Consider the following 15,378-nt stretch of genomic DNA (forward strand, 5'->3'; position numbering starts at 1 on the left):
TATTTACAGTAAGCTTCACTTAAAGAGTGTTTCTTCCATGCATTTCTGTGAAGGACAAGCACCTGCCCTGAGGGTTTGTGATGCTGTCTCTTTTGGGTAATTTCAATGTAGCTTTTTAAATTCATTTGATGTTATTCTGAACAATTTGTGTGCATATATGGGAGTCTTTGATCCTGAAAAGAAATATGGGGTAGACACCCAGGTGGAAATTCCAGTAGGTATTGACTTGGAAAAAGAAAAGGCATCAGGCATACAGTTCAATTTAGGCTGTACTTTTAATGATTGACATATCTGGAAAGTGTCAGGCAATACCTCATTCAGTATAGAGGATTATCTTGTGAACAGTGGCTACAACTGTCATATTTTTTCACTGGTGCTGAAGAGAGGGTTTCTCTCCCCTCCTCAAAATCCACATCATTAACCTGCTGTCTTCCTCTGCTGCGTTTCTTCTTACAGTACCTAGGATGACAAAGGCTGGGGTTCATGGGGTTAGGTACTAGAGCCAGCACTGGTTTGAAATGTCTGGATTCAGTAATGATAGTATTTGTTTTTATTTGTTATTACTTAAGAGGTATAGAAGATATAGTGCTCTTAAGTAGTGATCAATAGAAAGCTGAGTCAGAAATTAAGAGTCTTCATTACTAATAGTAAATTTGTTAACTTACATCAGAGAAAAGAGCTTGTGGAGGCAGGAGAAGGATGTGTGTTTTTCTGTTAGGCTCCTAGCTCCAATTTGCATAAATAATAAGTAGTCTGAACGAAAATGTTGCAGAGCACATTACTTTTTATTTCACGTTCCTAAAGGGGCCATTTGTCCTTCCTGAAGGTGTAGACTCCACAAATTTAAAATTCAGACTTCACTTAGGCATTTAACATGCAAAATTTGTTTCACCCAAACAATTTATTTAAATCCTTGAGTGTCCAAAATTTTAGAAAGAAATGTTGAATCACTATATAAATAAATCATAATCATATTTTTTTCTTCCTAATGCTGATTTTTATTACATCTACAATGTACTATGTCTTTCTATGAACAATGGCTATCTATTCATAGTGGAGGTCTTAAGATTTGAGAATAAAGTTGCTATAGCATATTATTAAAACAGTAAGTTGACAGACAGGGAACATATTTTGCCATGATGTGAGAGCTAAAATTAAAATGTTTTAAAGACATATTATATGTATTTCTGGGTTGACACAAGAAATGAAATACATCAAAACATACCAAGACCTAATTATGAGTGTCAGAGAGCCACAGTGCTACTGAGGTAGTCTTTAAAAATATTTTTGTGAGTGTTTGCAAGTGTAAACATCAGGATTTAAAAAATAGAAATGTAAAGTGGTGGAGATCTCAAAAAAACAAATGTAGAAAGTTAAGTTTTTACCTTTGAACTGGATTCCTGGGGTTTTATTTTCCATATTTTGTACTGTTGACCAGCTCCTTCCCCTTAGGAGCAAAATTATGTTGGCTAGACACAAACTCATCATTTGCCTACAGTTTGCTAATGATAGAGATAACTGGATATTTTGTACTTGATGTGAACAATATCAACGAACCCTTACAATGGAAGAAGGCTCTGAGGAGATCTCTGAGGAGATCCTGTGAATCTCAGGGAATAACATAAGGAGGGACTGACCATGGGTGTTGCAAAGAAAGCTGAACTTGCCTGAACACAAATGGGACTGGAAGCTACATCTGCTGAGTGCATCAGTCAGCTGTGTAAACGTTCATCCCTCAGTTAATCAAGAGTGCAAAATATACTCCTGAGTTAGCCAGAGCAGCATGGGTGGTGTTATGTGTGGGGGCAGTGTATATGTGGCTCAGCCCCACACTGGTATAAAAAACAGCCAAAGAACTTTGAAGAGAGCAAGAGTCTTGAGCTGGGTTGAACTTATGCATTTCTTTCTGGGGACTATGGACACCCAACGTCACTACAGTAAGCATATAATAGAGACTGGTAATCACAGTTGTATTGTGATTCAGCTACATGTTGCTATTGCTGTACTCTGCTAGATGTAATTTGTACTTATATGGTGATTAAAGTACATTGCTGCATCACTGTGCTAAATCAAAATTCCATGTAATTTCAAATAACTTAAAGTAAGTAAACGTTGTATTAAGCATTAAACCCTACATATGTGGAATATCTGAAAAAGCCTAATCAAAGAGTATTGGACTTTGCCAATTGGGTACCACATTTTACAAAGTAATAAAGTAACCATAATGAAAGACTAAAATACTTCTACAATCTCAGAACATAATGGCTGCAGTCATTCTTCAATTTTTTATTTTTTTTTTTTTACAAGTTCCATCTATTTCTTTCAAGAATCAATAAAATTCAGTTACAGGAACTGCTATAAAATCTTCCTCAAATGGTTAGTGCATCCTGGATACAGGAGCACTATCCTGACTGCACTAAGAAGCACAACAAAGGAGCAGGTCTTGAGCAGATTAACAACTAGTGACATACTACTGCATATGCAAAAAAATTGCTGTTAAAAAGGCCACAACTGCCATATTATAACAGAGAATTTAGCATCCTACATTTATCCTGAAGCAGAAAAGGCTGTGGGTAGCTCATATAGAATGGTTAGAGCAAAATGGGAAGACAGTTCTAGTCCTGGGGAGCGTACAGAGCGGTAAGGAGGAGCGGAGCATGGTCTGACCTCCATGGGAGCCTGCAGTTCCTGCTTTGCATGGAGCAGCTGACTGGGGCATTTTTCCTGGATCCAATGAGTTTCTGCCTGTGCAGGAGTTGTTTGGACAGAGGAAACTTGGATTCTTGCACCTCTTTGAGGCATTTTCTCTCTTTCAGTTTGCCTGTTAGCATGAGGTAGGAGCCCCTGTCCCTCCAAGGCCAGGTGGGGCTGTGAGCAGGAGCACTGTCCTGGTAAGGGATGCACAGCGCCTGCCTGTCTGCCAGCTGCAGAGCTGCCACCTTGCACAGCAACGCAACAAACCTCTGCAACGTGACGGCTCCTGGTTGTTCAGGCGTCAGCAGAAAACGGGCCTGAAGTTCAGCTCTAGAACAGGTCACCTGAATTGAAGTATCTGTGTGTGCACTAGATGGTGGAGCTCCACTACAGTCCGCTCCATTACAGTCAGCAGAGCCCAGCTGGGAGGGACTTAGCACAGCAGCCTGAAGAGAGACATCTAGTGCCATTTGAGAAGCAGGAGGGAACCCAAGACTTCTGCATGAGACTGTCAGATATGACATAGGACTGATGAGATCTCTCTGAACTTCAAACAACATTAGATATCTATATGTGGGCAACTAAAATAATCCCGAGGTGTCTACCTCAGTGTAAGCTAGCTGCTGTGTAGGCTTTAGTGAGTGTATTGACTTCATTGTTTATAATGAGAGTTTAGACACACAGCATCTAGGAAGGTACCCAAATTTAGTTCCTTTAATCTACAGCTGAATCTTACGTTGGAGCTCAGTGAATACAGAAGAAAGGTACCACTGATCAGCAGCTCCCAGTGTGGCCAAGCTCATGCAGGTGCTGTGCTGCAAGCTGTCTTGTGCCGTAGGCAGACAGAAAGGCGGCAATCCACGGTGCCCTTTGCCTCTGTATGACCTGGTTGTCCACAGGGTCTGCAGGGACTCATTCAAATGAGAGCCATTGCCTCTTGGAAACATGTTTATATGTTTCTTGCTTCTGGCACTGGACCCTGTTGAACACCTCTGGGCACCCCAGTTGTATCTTGTTGCCAGGAAATGGCACAGGGATGCTGCTGTTTAATACAAAAAGGGCTCAGGTTGGTGTAACACCCCGTGACATCCCAGCTGAAGAGCTGCTTGTGGAAACCATTCTCAGTTGTCTTTGACCCCCTTCTTGTAACAGATGGAGTCCCACTTGGACAGGCAGGGTCAGAGTGTGTATTTTTAACTACTCTGGGACTCCATTTACCCAGCTGCACAATGGGCCTCAGAACACCGTCCTTCTTCCCGGAGGAAGCTGATCTAAATGTGATGGTGTAGCCCTAGGCACTGGAGATGTTCCACTTGAAATACAACTTGTGGTAAGAAACATTAACAAATGGACCCATTGACTTTTGTTTATTTGTCTTAAGTGAAGTGTCTGCTGTTTCAGGGTCACAGAGCATTCACCACATTCACTATATAGTGCTATTTTGGGCACCAAACACAGAGTGTAAATCAAAACATGACACCTTTCAATTATTTGTGGTAGCAAAATGTATGTTGAAACCATATTGTTGACAGGATTCTTGTTTTCAAATAATTAGTACCTAAATGCTGCTTTAAGGCACTTAATTTCTTCTCACCACATCTCCCATCCCTCTTTATCCATTTTTCCTTGGGGAGAAAACTGGCATGATTGTTCCAGTCTCTGCTGTGCCTGTGAAAATTACCATCAGTCCAGCTAACTTTACCCACACCCACAAGATGCCAGAACTGCAGAAATTTTGCAGTGCTTGTTGAAATCTTACTATTCAGCAGTTTTGTGGGTTTCAGTGCTTTTAAAATTTAAATTTCCATGCTTGTTTGTTTGCACTGGGGTCAGCACAAGGTCTATGAACCACTGCTGACTGCTTTTGTCTTAATTTACATCTCTCTTCACAGTGGCATCACTTGAGCCTGAGCCATAGATTTTATATCTTACATTGCCCAACACTGGTAGGCTTTGACATTGTCATTTGTCATTGCCAGCTTTAAAAACCTCAGTTGCTTGATGCTTTAAAATCAATATATTAAGGTAATAGACTGCAACTTCAGAAGTCTGTACTTAGTTCCCAGCTCGGTCAAGGCTTTTTGTCTCCCCTCAAAAAACCCCCACACTATGTCTGTGATCCTGTTTCAGAAAAAGGGGGAATACTGCTCGTTTTCACTGGCCCTTTTATGTGCTTGTTTGCACAGTCCTTCACTGTGTTTCTTCAGTTTGTGTACAGAGGACATAAAATTCTATGCCTCAATATAGGCTTCTAGCCACTGGTGTAATATAAATAGCAATAAAATGTGCAAGAAAACATATTGGATCGTGTATATTTACATGGCCGGGACTCCCAAAGGAATCAAATGAATGTGCGGAAAACACGATTTAGCCATAGTCCACTCTCAGATGGCCCATTACACACAGTCTTTCAGAAATCAATTTCTGTTTTAGCATTTTGATTTACTCCCTGTTACAAAATAGTTACAGATTCCCTGCCTTTCCTCTCTTTGTATGTTTTTCTACTCACTTGAAGAATCTGTTCAAAACAGTGGACTGCCTTTTCACTTGTCTTATAATAGCAAAAGGTGTAGCTTTATGCATCTCTTCTTACACAAACCTAATAAAGGCTGCCTGTTTCAGGTTTTTTTGTATAATTCCTTTGTCCAATTTTTCAAATATTCCTTGGAAATGCCTCAGGACAGCTCTGTAAAGGGTACCAAAGGCACATTTTTTGAAAGAATTTTCATTGTGAACTCCAAAGGACTTCAGAGCATCTGTGTAAAAAAAAAAAATCGCAGATTAGAAAGTGAAAAATCATTCTTCCCTACCTAATCTATCATTCTCTTCATGCAAGACAATTCTATTTGCTACTGCTTTGACTACTGCAGCTTAAACTTTTCAAAGAACAGGGCTCCCCACCTCCTTGGAGCATTGTTAAATAGGCTAACACTGTTCTTTAATTTTACTCCCGTGCCTAGCTAAATAATTTTTTTCTGTTCTACATTTATATCATTCAAATATTGTCTCTGATTACTTGGTTTCACGTTTAATTACCAGTTAGCTAAACTGTATTTATTAGAGTAACCCTGAAACCACTTAGGAATAATTTGGGATCATTCTCTCATAAAGTGTGAGAGACTGATGAAGTTTTTGCAGTAATAGTTGGTTAGGAAATTGATTTGTCCTATTTCAGAAGCAAGTATTCCAATTCCAGAGCTGAGAAAGAGTAGTAGTATAAGGGCCTGACACAGAATGAAATACTTTTGGTTAAGACTGGCACAGGGCAGTGATATACAAATCGTGGTATACAATTGCTCTCCCTTAGGTACAAGAAAGCTAATTTCAGGGAATTTGGAATTCACAGGAATGTTACCTGTGGAGTTTTAAACTATTAATTTTACTCATAGATTTCTGAGATATGTCTGGTACTATTCTGCAGAGTAGTGACAGTCACAGCTTCATGGTGTCAAGAAAGTTTTCCTTACCGCCATGAAAACCATGACAAAGCAGCATCACTGCTCCTAAGCTCCACACAAAGCAAGCAAAATTCGCTGTAAACTCTGCTTACTGCATAACTGAGTACTCCAACATTAGTGATAGCAGTGCTGCAAATATCAATACAGAATTGTTGGAAGGAAAGAAGACATATACATAATCTGGCAGTCTGCATTAGCAAGGAGTGCAGCACAGTGAGAACATCAGCAATATGGATTCAGCCCTCATCCAGAAGTGCTTCAGTGGAGACCACTTCTTAAGAAGGTGGGATAATTAACAGTCCTTACGCCACCATTGCTGAATAAAGAAGTCTCAGCATTGGTGGTGGGCAATGCAAAGGTGAATATACAAGCTGTTTGAACAGATGTTGTCTGTCCCTAATTGGTGTAACCATATTTAGGACTGGCTGAGATGGCCAGTGAGGTAGAAATAGCCTACATAACAAATTCCTCTCAGCTTTATTTGCTTTTGTTGTTTGTCATCATAAGACAGAAGGCTAATATTGTTTAACAAATTGAGCTTCTACACATTCAGCTTCACTGACTTTTTTCCTTTTCCTGTTTTGTAAACAAGGCAACTTCCATGGCAGGGTAGCGTATTCCAGAAAGCGTGTACCAGTGTCTACCAGAAAGCTGCCTGAGGTTTTCCATACAGGAACAGCCTCCATGAAAGAGGAAGGTGGATTCAGCAGAAACAGCACCTCCCCTTGGACCCATGCTTGTGGGCATGTTACCACATGATACAAGTCTTTACAGAAGCTGAGATTGGAGTGACCCTGGGGAGACAGAAATAATCCTTAAGCTTTGAAGTTTAATAATGTCCATGCCTGTCATGATGCCAGATTTATTCTATTCTCCACCTTGTAAGTCAAAATCACATACTTCTGTCATTCTAGACACACAGATTCATTGCCTACCTGTAGCTGGTAGATTGCCTCTCTCAGAGTAGTAGCTGTCTCATTGATCTATGGCTGTGCTCCACTCATAAAGTAAATTAAATTCATGTTTTTTGAGGAAGATAAATTATATGAACTAGTCACTTTACATGACCTGATTTACTACTACTATAAAACATTTTTTAAATATGGAAAACTATTTCCTGATATTTAGCATTTTTGGTTTTGAGTACATCTCAAGCAGTAAATTATTCTGAAAGACGGATAGGAAGTCACTTTAATGATCTCTGAAGTAAAATTTGTGTTAATGCTTTAGAGTTATATTTCTTTACAGAAACAAGGAAATGTAATATCCTATTGTATACTCTATAATGTTATTTCTTATCAGCCAAGGCACCGCTTACTAAGAACTGAAGTGTGTATGATCTATTCCAACTGTTAAAAATAGCCATTGAACTAGTGTAGCTAATGAAAAGTTGCAGAATTCATTTAAAAAATCATGAAGCTTGTTGTATGTTTTTATTTTCTATCAAATTCTAGAAAGGCAATTTTTCTAGCAGAGAAGAGTAAATTATTGCAAAGCCTTTGCCAGTTATTGCCAGTGTAAGTTATTGCAGAATAATCAAAAAGCGTGGTTTGTTTCTGCCCATTTCTTCCCACAACCTATGTAAATATTCAGAGACCGTGTTTATATGAGGATACGGTTGCAGAGCTCTCAGTGGGACAACAGATGCATAAACCACAGTGTTGGGGAGGAGAGAAAAAGTAGCCATCTAAGCATGTTTACTTTCAGTGACAAGGAAGTTCTAACTTGTGCCTAAGTGGTGACTCACTGGGTTGAGACTATAAAAGTAAAGGTGAACTGCTCCCTAAAACATCAGATTTTCAGACTTCAGAAATCCAACATGATGCAATCAAGACTTTCAGCTGTCTTCTTTTTCTTGTTGGGTTTGTCATTTTGCCTGACAATCCCTATTCCCCTTGAAGAGAGCCATGAATTCACAGAGAAAGACCTTCAGTTTGCAGAGGTACTGTATAAAATAATTCATTTGCATGTTTTATACATAGAAAGTAGTGTAGTTACAACTGTTTGTAAACTAGGCTTATTACTTCTTTTCCCCTTCTTAGCGCTATCTCAGGACTCACTATGATCTTCGTCCGAATCCTGCTGGCATAATGAGGAAGAGTGCCAACTCAGTGGCATCTAAACTTCGAGAAATGCAAGCTTTTTTTGGCTTGGAGGTGACAGGCAAATTAGATGAAGAAACATATGAGCTGATGCAGAAACCAAGATGCGGTGTCCCAGATGTGGGGGAATATAACTTTTTCCCTAGAAAACTCAAATGGTCAAAAACTAATTTGACATACAGGTAAATGCATGGCATTTTGAATGTTATTACTGTTATTACCTTCTTTCCAGGTATCTTGTCCAATAGGTTACCCAGTATATGAGGTGGATGGGAGAAGGATGCATTTGAGTTAGACAAAATTCATGTTGCAGTTTGAAATCCTTACAGCGCCACTTTTGGAAAGGTCCCCCAAGCCCACCTTACAGCCCAAGGAAGTAAATACAATTTTTTTCCATTGCGCTTTGTCATGGAGGAAAGCTGGTGTGGTGTAAGCTGGTAACTCCTCATCTGGCCTCCATGTAGACACGTGGGCATATCCATGGTGCCAAATGAAAGAAGGGTGCAGACTAAGATCATCCACCTCACTACTGATCTTCACAGCGCTTAATCTCTAGGTCACTCAGCTCTGCTTTGGACCTGGTTTAGTGTCTGCTTCACATAGGTCTTCTCCTGGACAAAGAAGTGTGGATGCAAACCAGTCTGTTCAGTGTGGCTGTGAGAGCAGGGACTGATACTTGTCCCTCTTCCTTTTCACACTTCAGATGTAGATATCTGTGCTTGGTCAGACAAATCTCTGCACCATCACCTCAGAAAGTTGACTTTGGGAAGTGTCCTGGTTTCAGCTGGGATAGAGTTAACTGTCTTCCCAGTAGCTGGTACAGTGCTATGTTTTGGGTTCAGTATGCGAAGAATGTTGATAACACACTGATGTTTTCAGTTGTTGCTCAGTAGTGTTTAGACTAAAGTCAAGGATTTTTCAGCTTCTCATGCCCAGCCAGCGAGAAAGCTGGAGGGGCGCAAGAAGTTGGCACAGGACACAGCCAGGGCACCCGACCCACACTGGCCAACGGGGTATTCCATACCATGGGACGTCCCATCCAGTATAGGAACTGGGGAGTGTGTGGGGGGGAATCGCCTCTCAGGGACTAGCTGGGTGTGGGTCGGCGGGTGGTGAGCAGTTGCACTGTGCATCATTTGTACATTCCAATCCTTTTATTATTACTGTTGTCATTTTATTAGTGTTATCATTATCATTATTAGTTTCTTCTTTTCTGTTCTATTAAACCGTTCTTATCTCAACCCAGGAGTTTTACTTTTTTTCCCGATTCTCTCCCCCATCCCACTGGACGGGGGGGAGTGAGTGAGCGGCTGCGTGGTGCTTTGTTGCTGGCTGGGGTTAAACCACGACAGGAAACTATGGTGCTGGAAGGTCACATGGTAGCTCCTTCTCCCTTAATACCGCAAGGGTGTCAACAGGGGGTTTTGACCAGGTGTAACCTGAGTTTCTTTAGCAGATTCCAAATATGAAATCACTGAATTCTATCAGTTCAGTATCTGGCGATAAATATTACTTTAATATGGATTATTCTAGCCTATAAAAAGCTCTCTGGATCATGTTTTTCTCCTCCAGGAAGTGAGAAGCATGAGATATTTTATATGGCATAAAAAAAGTTTGAGGTTACTGATATGATTTGACTTAATAAAGAATATATCTGTCATTTTCTGTATCTTCTGGTGCATATAAAACCAATTACAGAAAGCTGTTGGATTATTTCAGATATCTCTGAAACATTTTAATGAAAATAGTTATTTTTATTTTTTGAATACTGTATGCAGCTGCCAAGCTCTTTGTTTTTAGATAAGAACATAAGAAAAAAGCAAAAAATTTTAATGAGGTGTACCGTCAGATAAAAGTGTATTACACATTTTCTTCAATTCACGCAATTTAACTGGAGATATTAATCTGTTTGATAGAATTATGAATTACACTTCAGATCTGAGACGTGCTGAAGTAGACAGAGCTTTCAAAAAAGCATTCAAAGTTTGGTCGGATGTGACACCACTTAACTTCACCAGAATACGAAGTGGTGTAGCTGATATCATGATCTCCTTTGGCACTAAAGGTAACGGACAACCAATTATTTTTACCTTGTAGTTATACTGCTGCCAATAAAATGGGATAGTTGATTTAATTGTTTTAAATGTTGTTTTATAGAACATGGTGACTTTTACCCCTTTGATGGACCCTCTGGATTACTGGCTCATGCTTTTCCCCCTGGTCCAGACTATGGAGGAGATGCCCATTTTGATGATGATGAAGCTTGGTCAGATGATTCCAGAGGTAATAGAAGTTCCTGAGATTATTTGAAATGGTGATAGATGGACAATTTTGTCCTGTTTGATATCTATAAACAGTTTGGTTTGCCTGTTTACTCTTCATTCATCATTATGTTCACTGTACACTCATAGGAAGCTGGGTTTAACTGCCAATCATAAATGCAAGTACAGCATATGCATAGCATAAAATTTAGGATATACACCTCCTAAGTGCAGTGATTAAAAAAATGCCACCAACAAGGTATTTTGTCATCTTGGCCTTTCACTGAGCTCAAGGGCAGCTAGTTCTGATCACAGACTGATGGGAATTACCTTACTGAAGCCTATAGAAAACACATATACTTCACTTAGCTGCAAATCGTCTACTTGCATTTAAATTCTTCACCTTCCTATTCAGGACAGAGCTTTAACAGAACAAAACACTATTTTTTTCAGTGCTGTGTTATTTCACCCTCCTGGCATTAAAGCTAATTTCTGCAATATTGAAAACAATATGGAGTTTCTACTGAATGTGAATTTCTGACAAAAAATGTTCTTGATTTCAGTAGGGCAAAGACTTCACCCTAGAGCTTTCCAATATTACTAAGAAATTTCAAGAAATCTATACCTTAGATTTAGACTAGACTTAGAAAAACATTGTCAAATAAGATTTAGGTTGAACACCAACTATGAGATACTCAATAGATTAGGCCCTTATTAAAACAAAACACATGGTATTTTGAAAAAGCCAAGCAATTATACATAATTTTTCCCTTTATCCAGTTGTCTTTTTTATTGTCCCATGTGTTAAAGCACAATGTTAAGGTTAGTTGATTAGTCCAAGTCCACTTTGGTGATAGAAGGAGCTATACACTTACTTTCACTGTGGTTTGTTGTAGGCTATAACTTGTTTCTTGTTGCTGCCCATGAATTTGGTCATTCACTGGGTCTTGAACACTCTAGAGACCCTGGAGCTCTGATGTTTCCAATTTACACATACACTGGAAAAACTGGTTTTGTGCTTCCTGATGATGATGTGCAAGGGATCCAAGAGCTCTATGGTAAGTCTGTATAATATATAATATATATTCCCCGTATCATTATAACCTCTTAAAGATTACTAAATTACAGTTATTAAAGAGCTGCAGATGTTCATAGCAACAGTCATGACTGATTAAGACCGATTCACTGGACTCTTGACAACCAGACTTCAGGAACAGTAGATGCTTAGGTCTAATAGTTCAGAGAAAAAAAAAAAAAAGAAGTAACACTGCAGAGGTTGGTCACTGTGCAGTCTCGTTTGGTGGTGGGCAGTTGGGGGTAGAGTCTTGACAGTTTTTGGCCTACCTCAAAAGAGAATGTAAAACAGAGTCTAAAGGGAGAAACAGAAATATCCGTGTTTCATCATGGAAACAACAAAACTTTTGGAGGACCTTCAAAACTTGGGATAAAGAAAGCAAGTCCATTTAAAATCTTTGCAGCACAGCTGAACTGCAGAGTCCAAGAATGTATTTGGCTAAAGAAGAGAAAGAGTGAACAGACTTTCTCCATTACAAATGGTTTGCCCATTATTCTTGTACTTATCATGCTGTTTGGGAACTCTTCCATGTCCTATTCAATGACATGATCCACAGAAAGGAAATGAATGTTGTCAAACTTAGATCATATTAAATGATTCCAGGTGCTGGAGACAAAGATCCCAACCCAAAACATCCCAAAACACCAGAGAAATGTGATGCAGATTTATCTCTTGATGCAATAACAGAACTTCGTGGAGAAATGCTGATCTTCAAGGACAGGTAAAGAGACTGCTATATACGATATACGTATAGTGGGTACTGGATAAAATTTGAGCAAGTGAAAACACCATTTTGATTTTTTATTAAAGATTTGAGTAAACATAAATTTTAAAAATCAGAAATCAGTATAGATGCCTCTAAGAAACTACACCATATATCTTTTTAGACAGGATTTATAATACAATTACAGACTTCACTGCCCAGTAATATGAAGTGAAGATGGTATGGCTGAAGACTGACACTGTTTTTACACATTCTTCATTTCACAGGGCTTCCTTCAACATGCACAAAACTACTAACATTTATTTGAATGAAGTTGTACTACATTCAGAAGTCTTACATGGGACAGCAGTGTTTCTCTTATTTAAATGGAAAAAAGATTCAAGTTTGTTGTTGTTTGAGATGATCATTATTTGAAATGACAGATATGGTCTGCAGCTAGGTGACTATGAGGAAAGGAAAGGTCTACAAGGGGCTTTATGTATTGAAAATTCTATGTTATGAAAAAAAATAATTCTCCATTAACTAATTTTTAATATAGCACATCATAGATATTGCTATTCTGTAGTATGATAAGAAACATAAAATACCTTTTCTTTTTCTGAACTAGGTTTTTCTGGCGACTGCACCCTCAGATGGTTGAGGCAGAATTAGTGTTACTTAAGTCCTTTTGGCCAGAGCTTCCAAATAAAATAGATGCAGCCTATGAAAATCCCATCAAAGATCTTGTGTTTGTGTTTAAGGGTGAGTTTTCAATTTTGGTGTTGGCAGAAAAATATACATATCTAATCAAGCTCAGTAAGTGATGTAAAGTTAATCAGTAGAAGAACAAAACATCCTACCTTCCTTGCTTAAACTCCCCCCCCCCCCCCCCCCCCCCCCCCCGTTGGTTTCACCCCATGCAAATCTATACAATTGTCAGAGATGTACAATTAAGCTCAGATGCCTAGGGTCATAGTTAGCATAAATAGTTTAATAACTGCTGTATATGTGACCTAAGAATGTTAGTTGTATGAAAACAGGAAACCTGGCATCCTCATTTTATTCTGCTTTCAAAGCTAAGCCTTTTAAAAAGACTCATGAATACTTTGTTCTTATTTTTAGGAAAGAAAGTCTGGGCTTTGAATGGCTACGACATAGTTGAAGACTTTCCTAAAAAGATATATGAAATGGGGTTCCCGAAAGAAATGAAAAGAATAGATGCAGCTGTCCATATTAAAGACACTGGCAAGACTCTCTTTTTTACTGGAAATAAGTACTGGAGGTAAGCTGGAGACAGATTGGTGTGTCTCTAGTCATAACATGCCCAGAAGTATCAAAAGATCAGCAGGTTGTTTCAAACCAGGCACTTGAGTGTGGCTCGCATTTCCAGTCTGTGGTTTTCATTGGTGCTATAGCTGTGTATAGTATGTCATAAAGGTGTATGCAAAATTTTTATAAACATAAGAGCACAGCCTTTAAAAGCTGAAGGAGTGAAAGCAAGGAGAGGATAATAAAGTGCCCTAATCCATAAGAGTTTGTAATATGGTCATGTCTCCTAGACAAAATTCCCACCTTGCTTCCTTGAGTTGCTTGTGTGACACCAAATGGTACCAGTGCTGAGAGAGTAAGAAATCTATCCCACCGTAGGATGGCTGTTTTTTGTTGTCCATGATTGGGACTTCAGCCAGGTCTGATGCATAATTAAGACATTACCATCCCTTCGCAGTATGTCTGTGGCAAGCAACCTCAGGATAGGCTAGTAGTCCCAATACATTCAGGTACAATCATCTCCATATAATAAGTACCTTATAAATCAGTGCTGAAAATGTAGCTTTATTAGTTTTGCGGTTTTTGTGCTTGTGCTTCTGGTAGAAGAGTGCCCTCGTTATCGCCCTGAATTTCATTATTGCACTAGATGTAAAGTACCTAAAGGCTGTTGGCTACTTCTGGTGTGTAACTTCAAAGCATGTAAAGGGCACAGACCAAACTCCCAGGCTGTTTAAATCCTCTGAATTTTTATTTTCTTTTGTGTTTATTGTAGTTATGATGAAGAGGCGGAGGTTATGGAAGCAGGCTACCCCAGGCTGATAGAGGAAGAATTTGCAGGAATTGGTGATAGAGTGGATGCAGTCTATGAAAGAAATGGTACATAATCTGATAATGAAACTGTATTACAATTAGTTGTCATTGAAATTTGAGATTAATGTCCTGTGGGAAATTCTGTCATTTGTAATTTTGATTTTTTCACATCAACACTTCTGTTCTCAACTGAACCAGGTTTCCGATCTAAATTACCCTCTAACCTAGGTGCTCTTATAAACATATATATATGTACATACGTATCTGAGGAGCCTAAAAAGACCTGCCTCCTTGCTTAGGGAACCTAATGTGATATGCTTAATCTAGAAGTATTATAATGTGTCCGTTCCTTCAAATGGAGCCCATTTCTATCCAACTCTTCAAGGAGTGTTTCCAAGTCAGTCTTAAACATTAACAGGTGAACCCTGTATTTTCCTAAGCAAGTGCTGTATAGTAATAAAATGCAAAGCTTGACACTAGATTACAATATCAGTTATTTTAAAACACCAATCCAGGTCTGTCAAATGGAATGAGGACCTTTGAAAATTTAGCTCAGCATTCTAAATACTTAAATATTGCATTTAAAAGAGTTATCAAAAAATGAAACCAAATAGGATAATTTTCATTTGAAGGATGATTTTAATGTGACAACACAGTTTTCTCAGGGTTAATTAATTTTAACTTTGCTTTTCCTTAGGTTATCTCTACTTCTTCAATGGACCACTGCAGTTTGAGTACAGCATCTGGAGCAAAAGAATTGTCCGTGTCCTGCATACTAACTCTATATTTTGGTGCTAATTACAGCTGAGTGCCATGTCATAGGCTGCAGAGCAGCTTGTAGTACATGGAAATAATAATATGGGCATATAGATTTCTTAGAGGACAGCAAGGTTCTGTGAACAAGCACTGGCTACCTACCACCAAATGTATACTGTATATATGGAACGGTATAGCTGCATGTCAGTCTGGAACTGAATTAACTTAATAGGAAAGAAGAAAAGAAATT

At 38.9% G+C, this 15,378-nt stretch overlaps 1 protein-coding gene across 1 annotated transcript; it reads left to right on the top strand.

Moving 5' to 3' along the window:
* The first annotated feature begins 7,939 nt into the window (after positions 1-7,939).
* LOC126048147 (collagenase 3-like) lies at positions 7,940-15,170 on the top strand. The gene is made up of 10 exons (XM_049822736.1): positions 7,940-8,094; positions 8,195-8,436; positions 10,171-10,319; positions 10,412-10,537; positions 11,412-11,573; positions 12,194-12,311; positions 12,922-13,055; positions 13,416-13,575; positions 14,335-14,438; positions 15,070-15,170. Exons 1-10 carry the CDS (start codon positions 7,972-7,974, stop codon positions 15,168-15,170), a joined length of 1,419 nt encoding a protein of 472 aa, XP_049678693.1. The 5' UTR covers positions 7,940-7,971.
* The last annotated feature ends 208 nt before the right edge of the window (positions 15,171-15,378 follow it).

Source organism: Accipiter gentilis, chromosome 19 (assembly GCF_929443795.1).
Source record: "Accipiter gentilis chromosome 19, bAccGen1.1, whole genome shotgun sequence".
Classification (NCBI taxonomy): Eukaryota; Metazoa; Chordata; class Aves; order Accipitriformes; family Accipitridae; genus Astur; species Astur gentilis.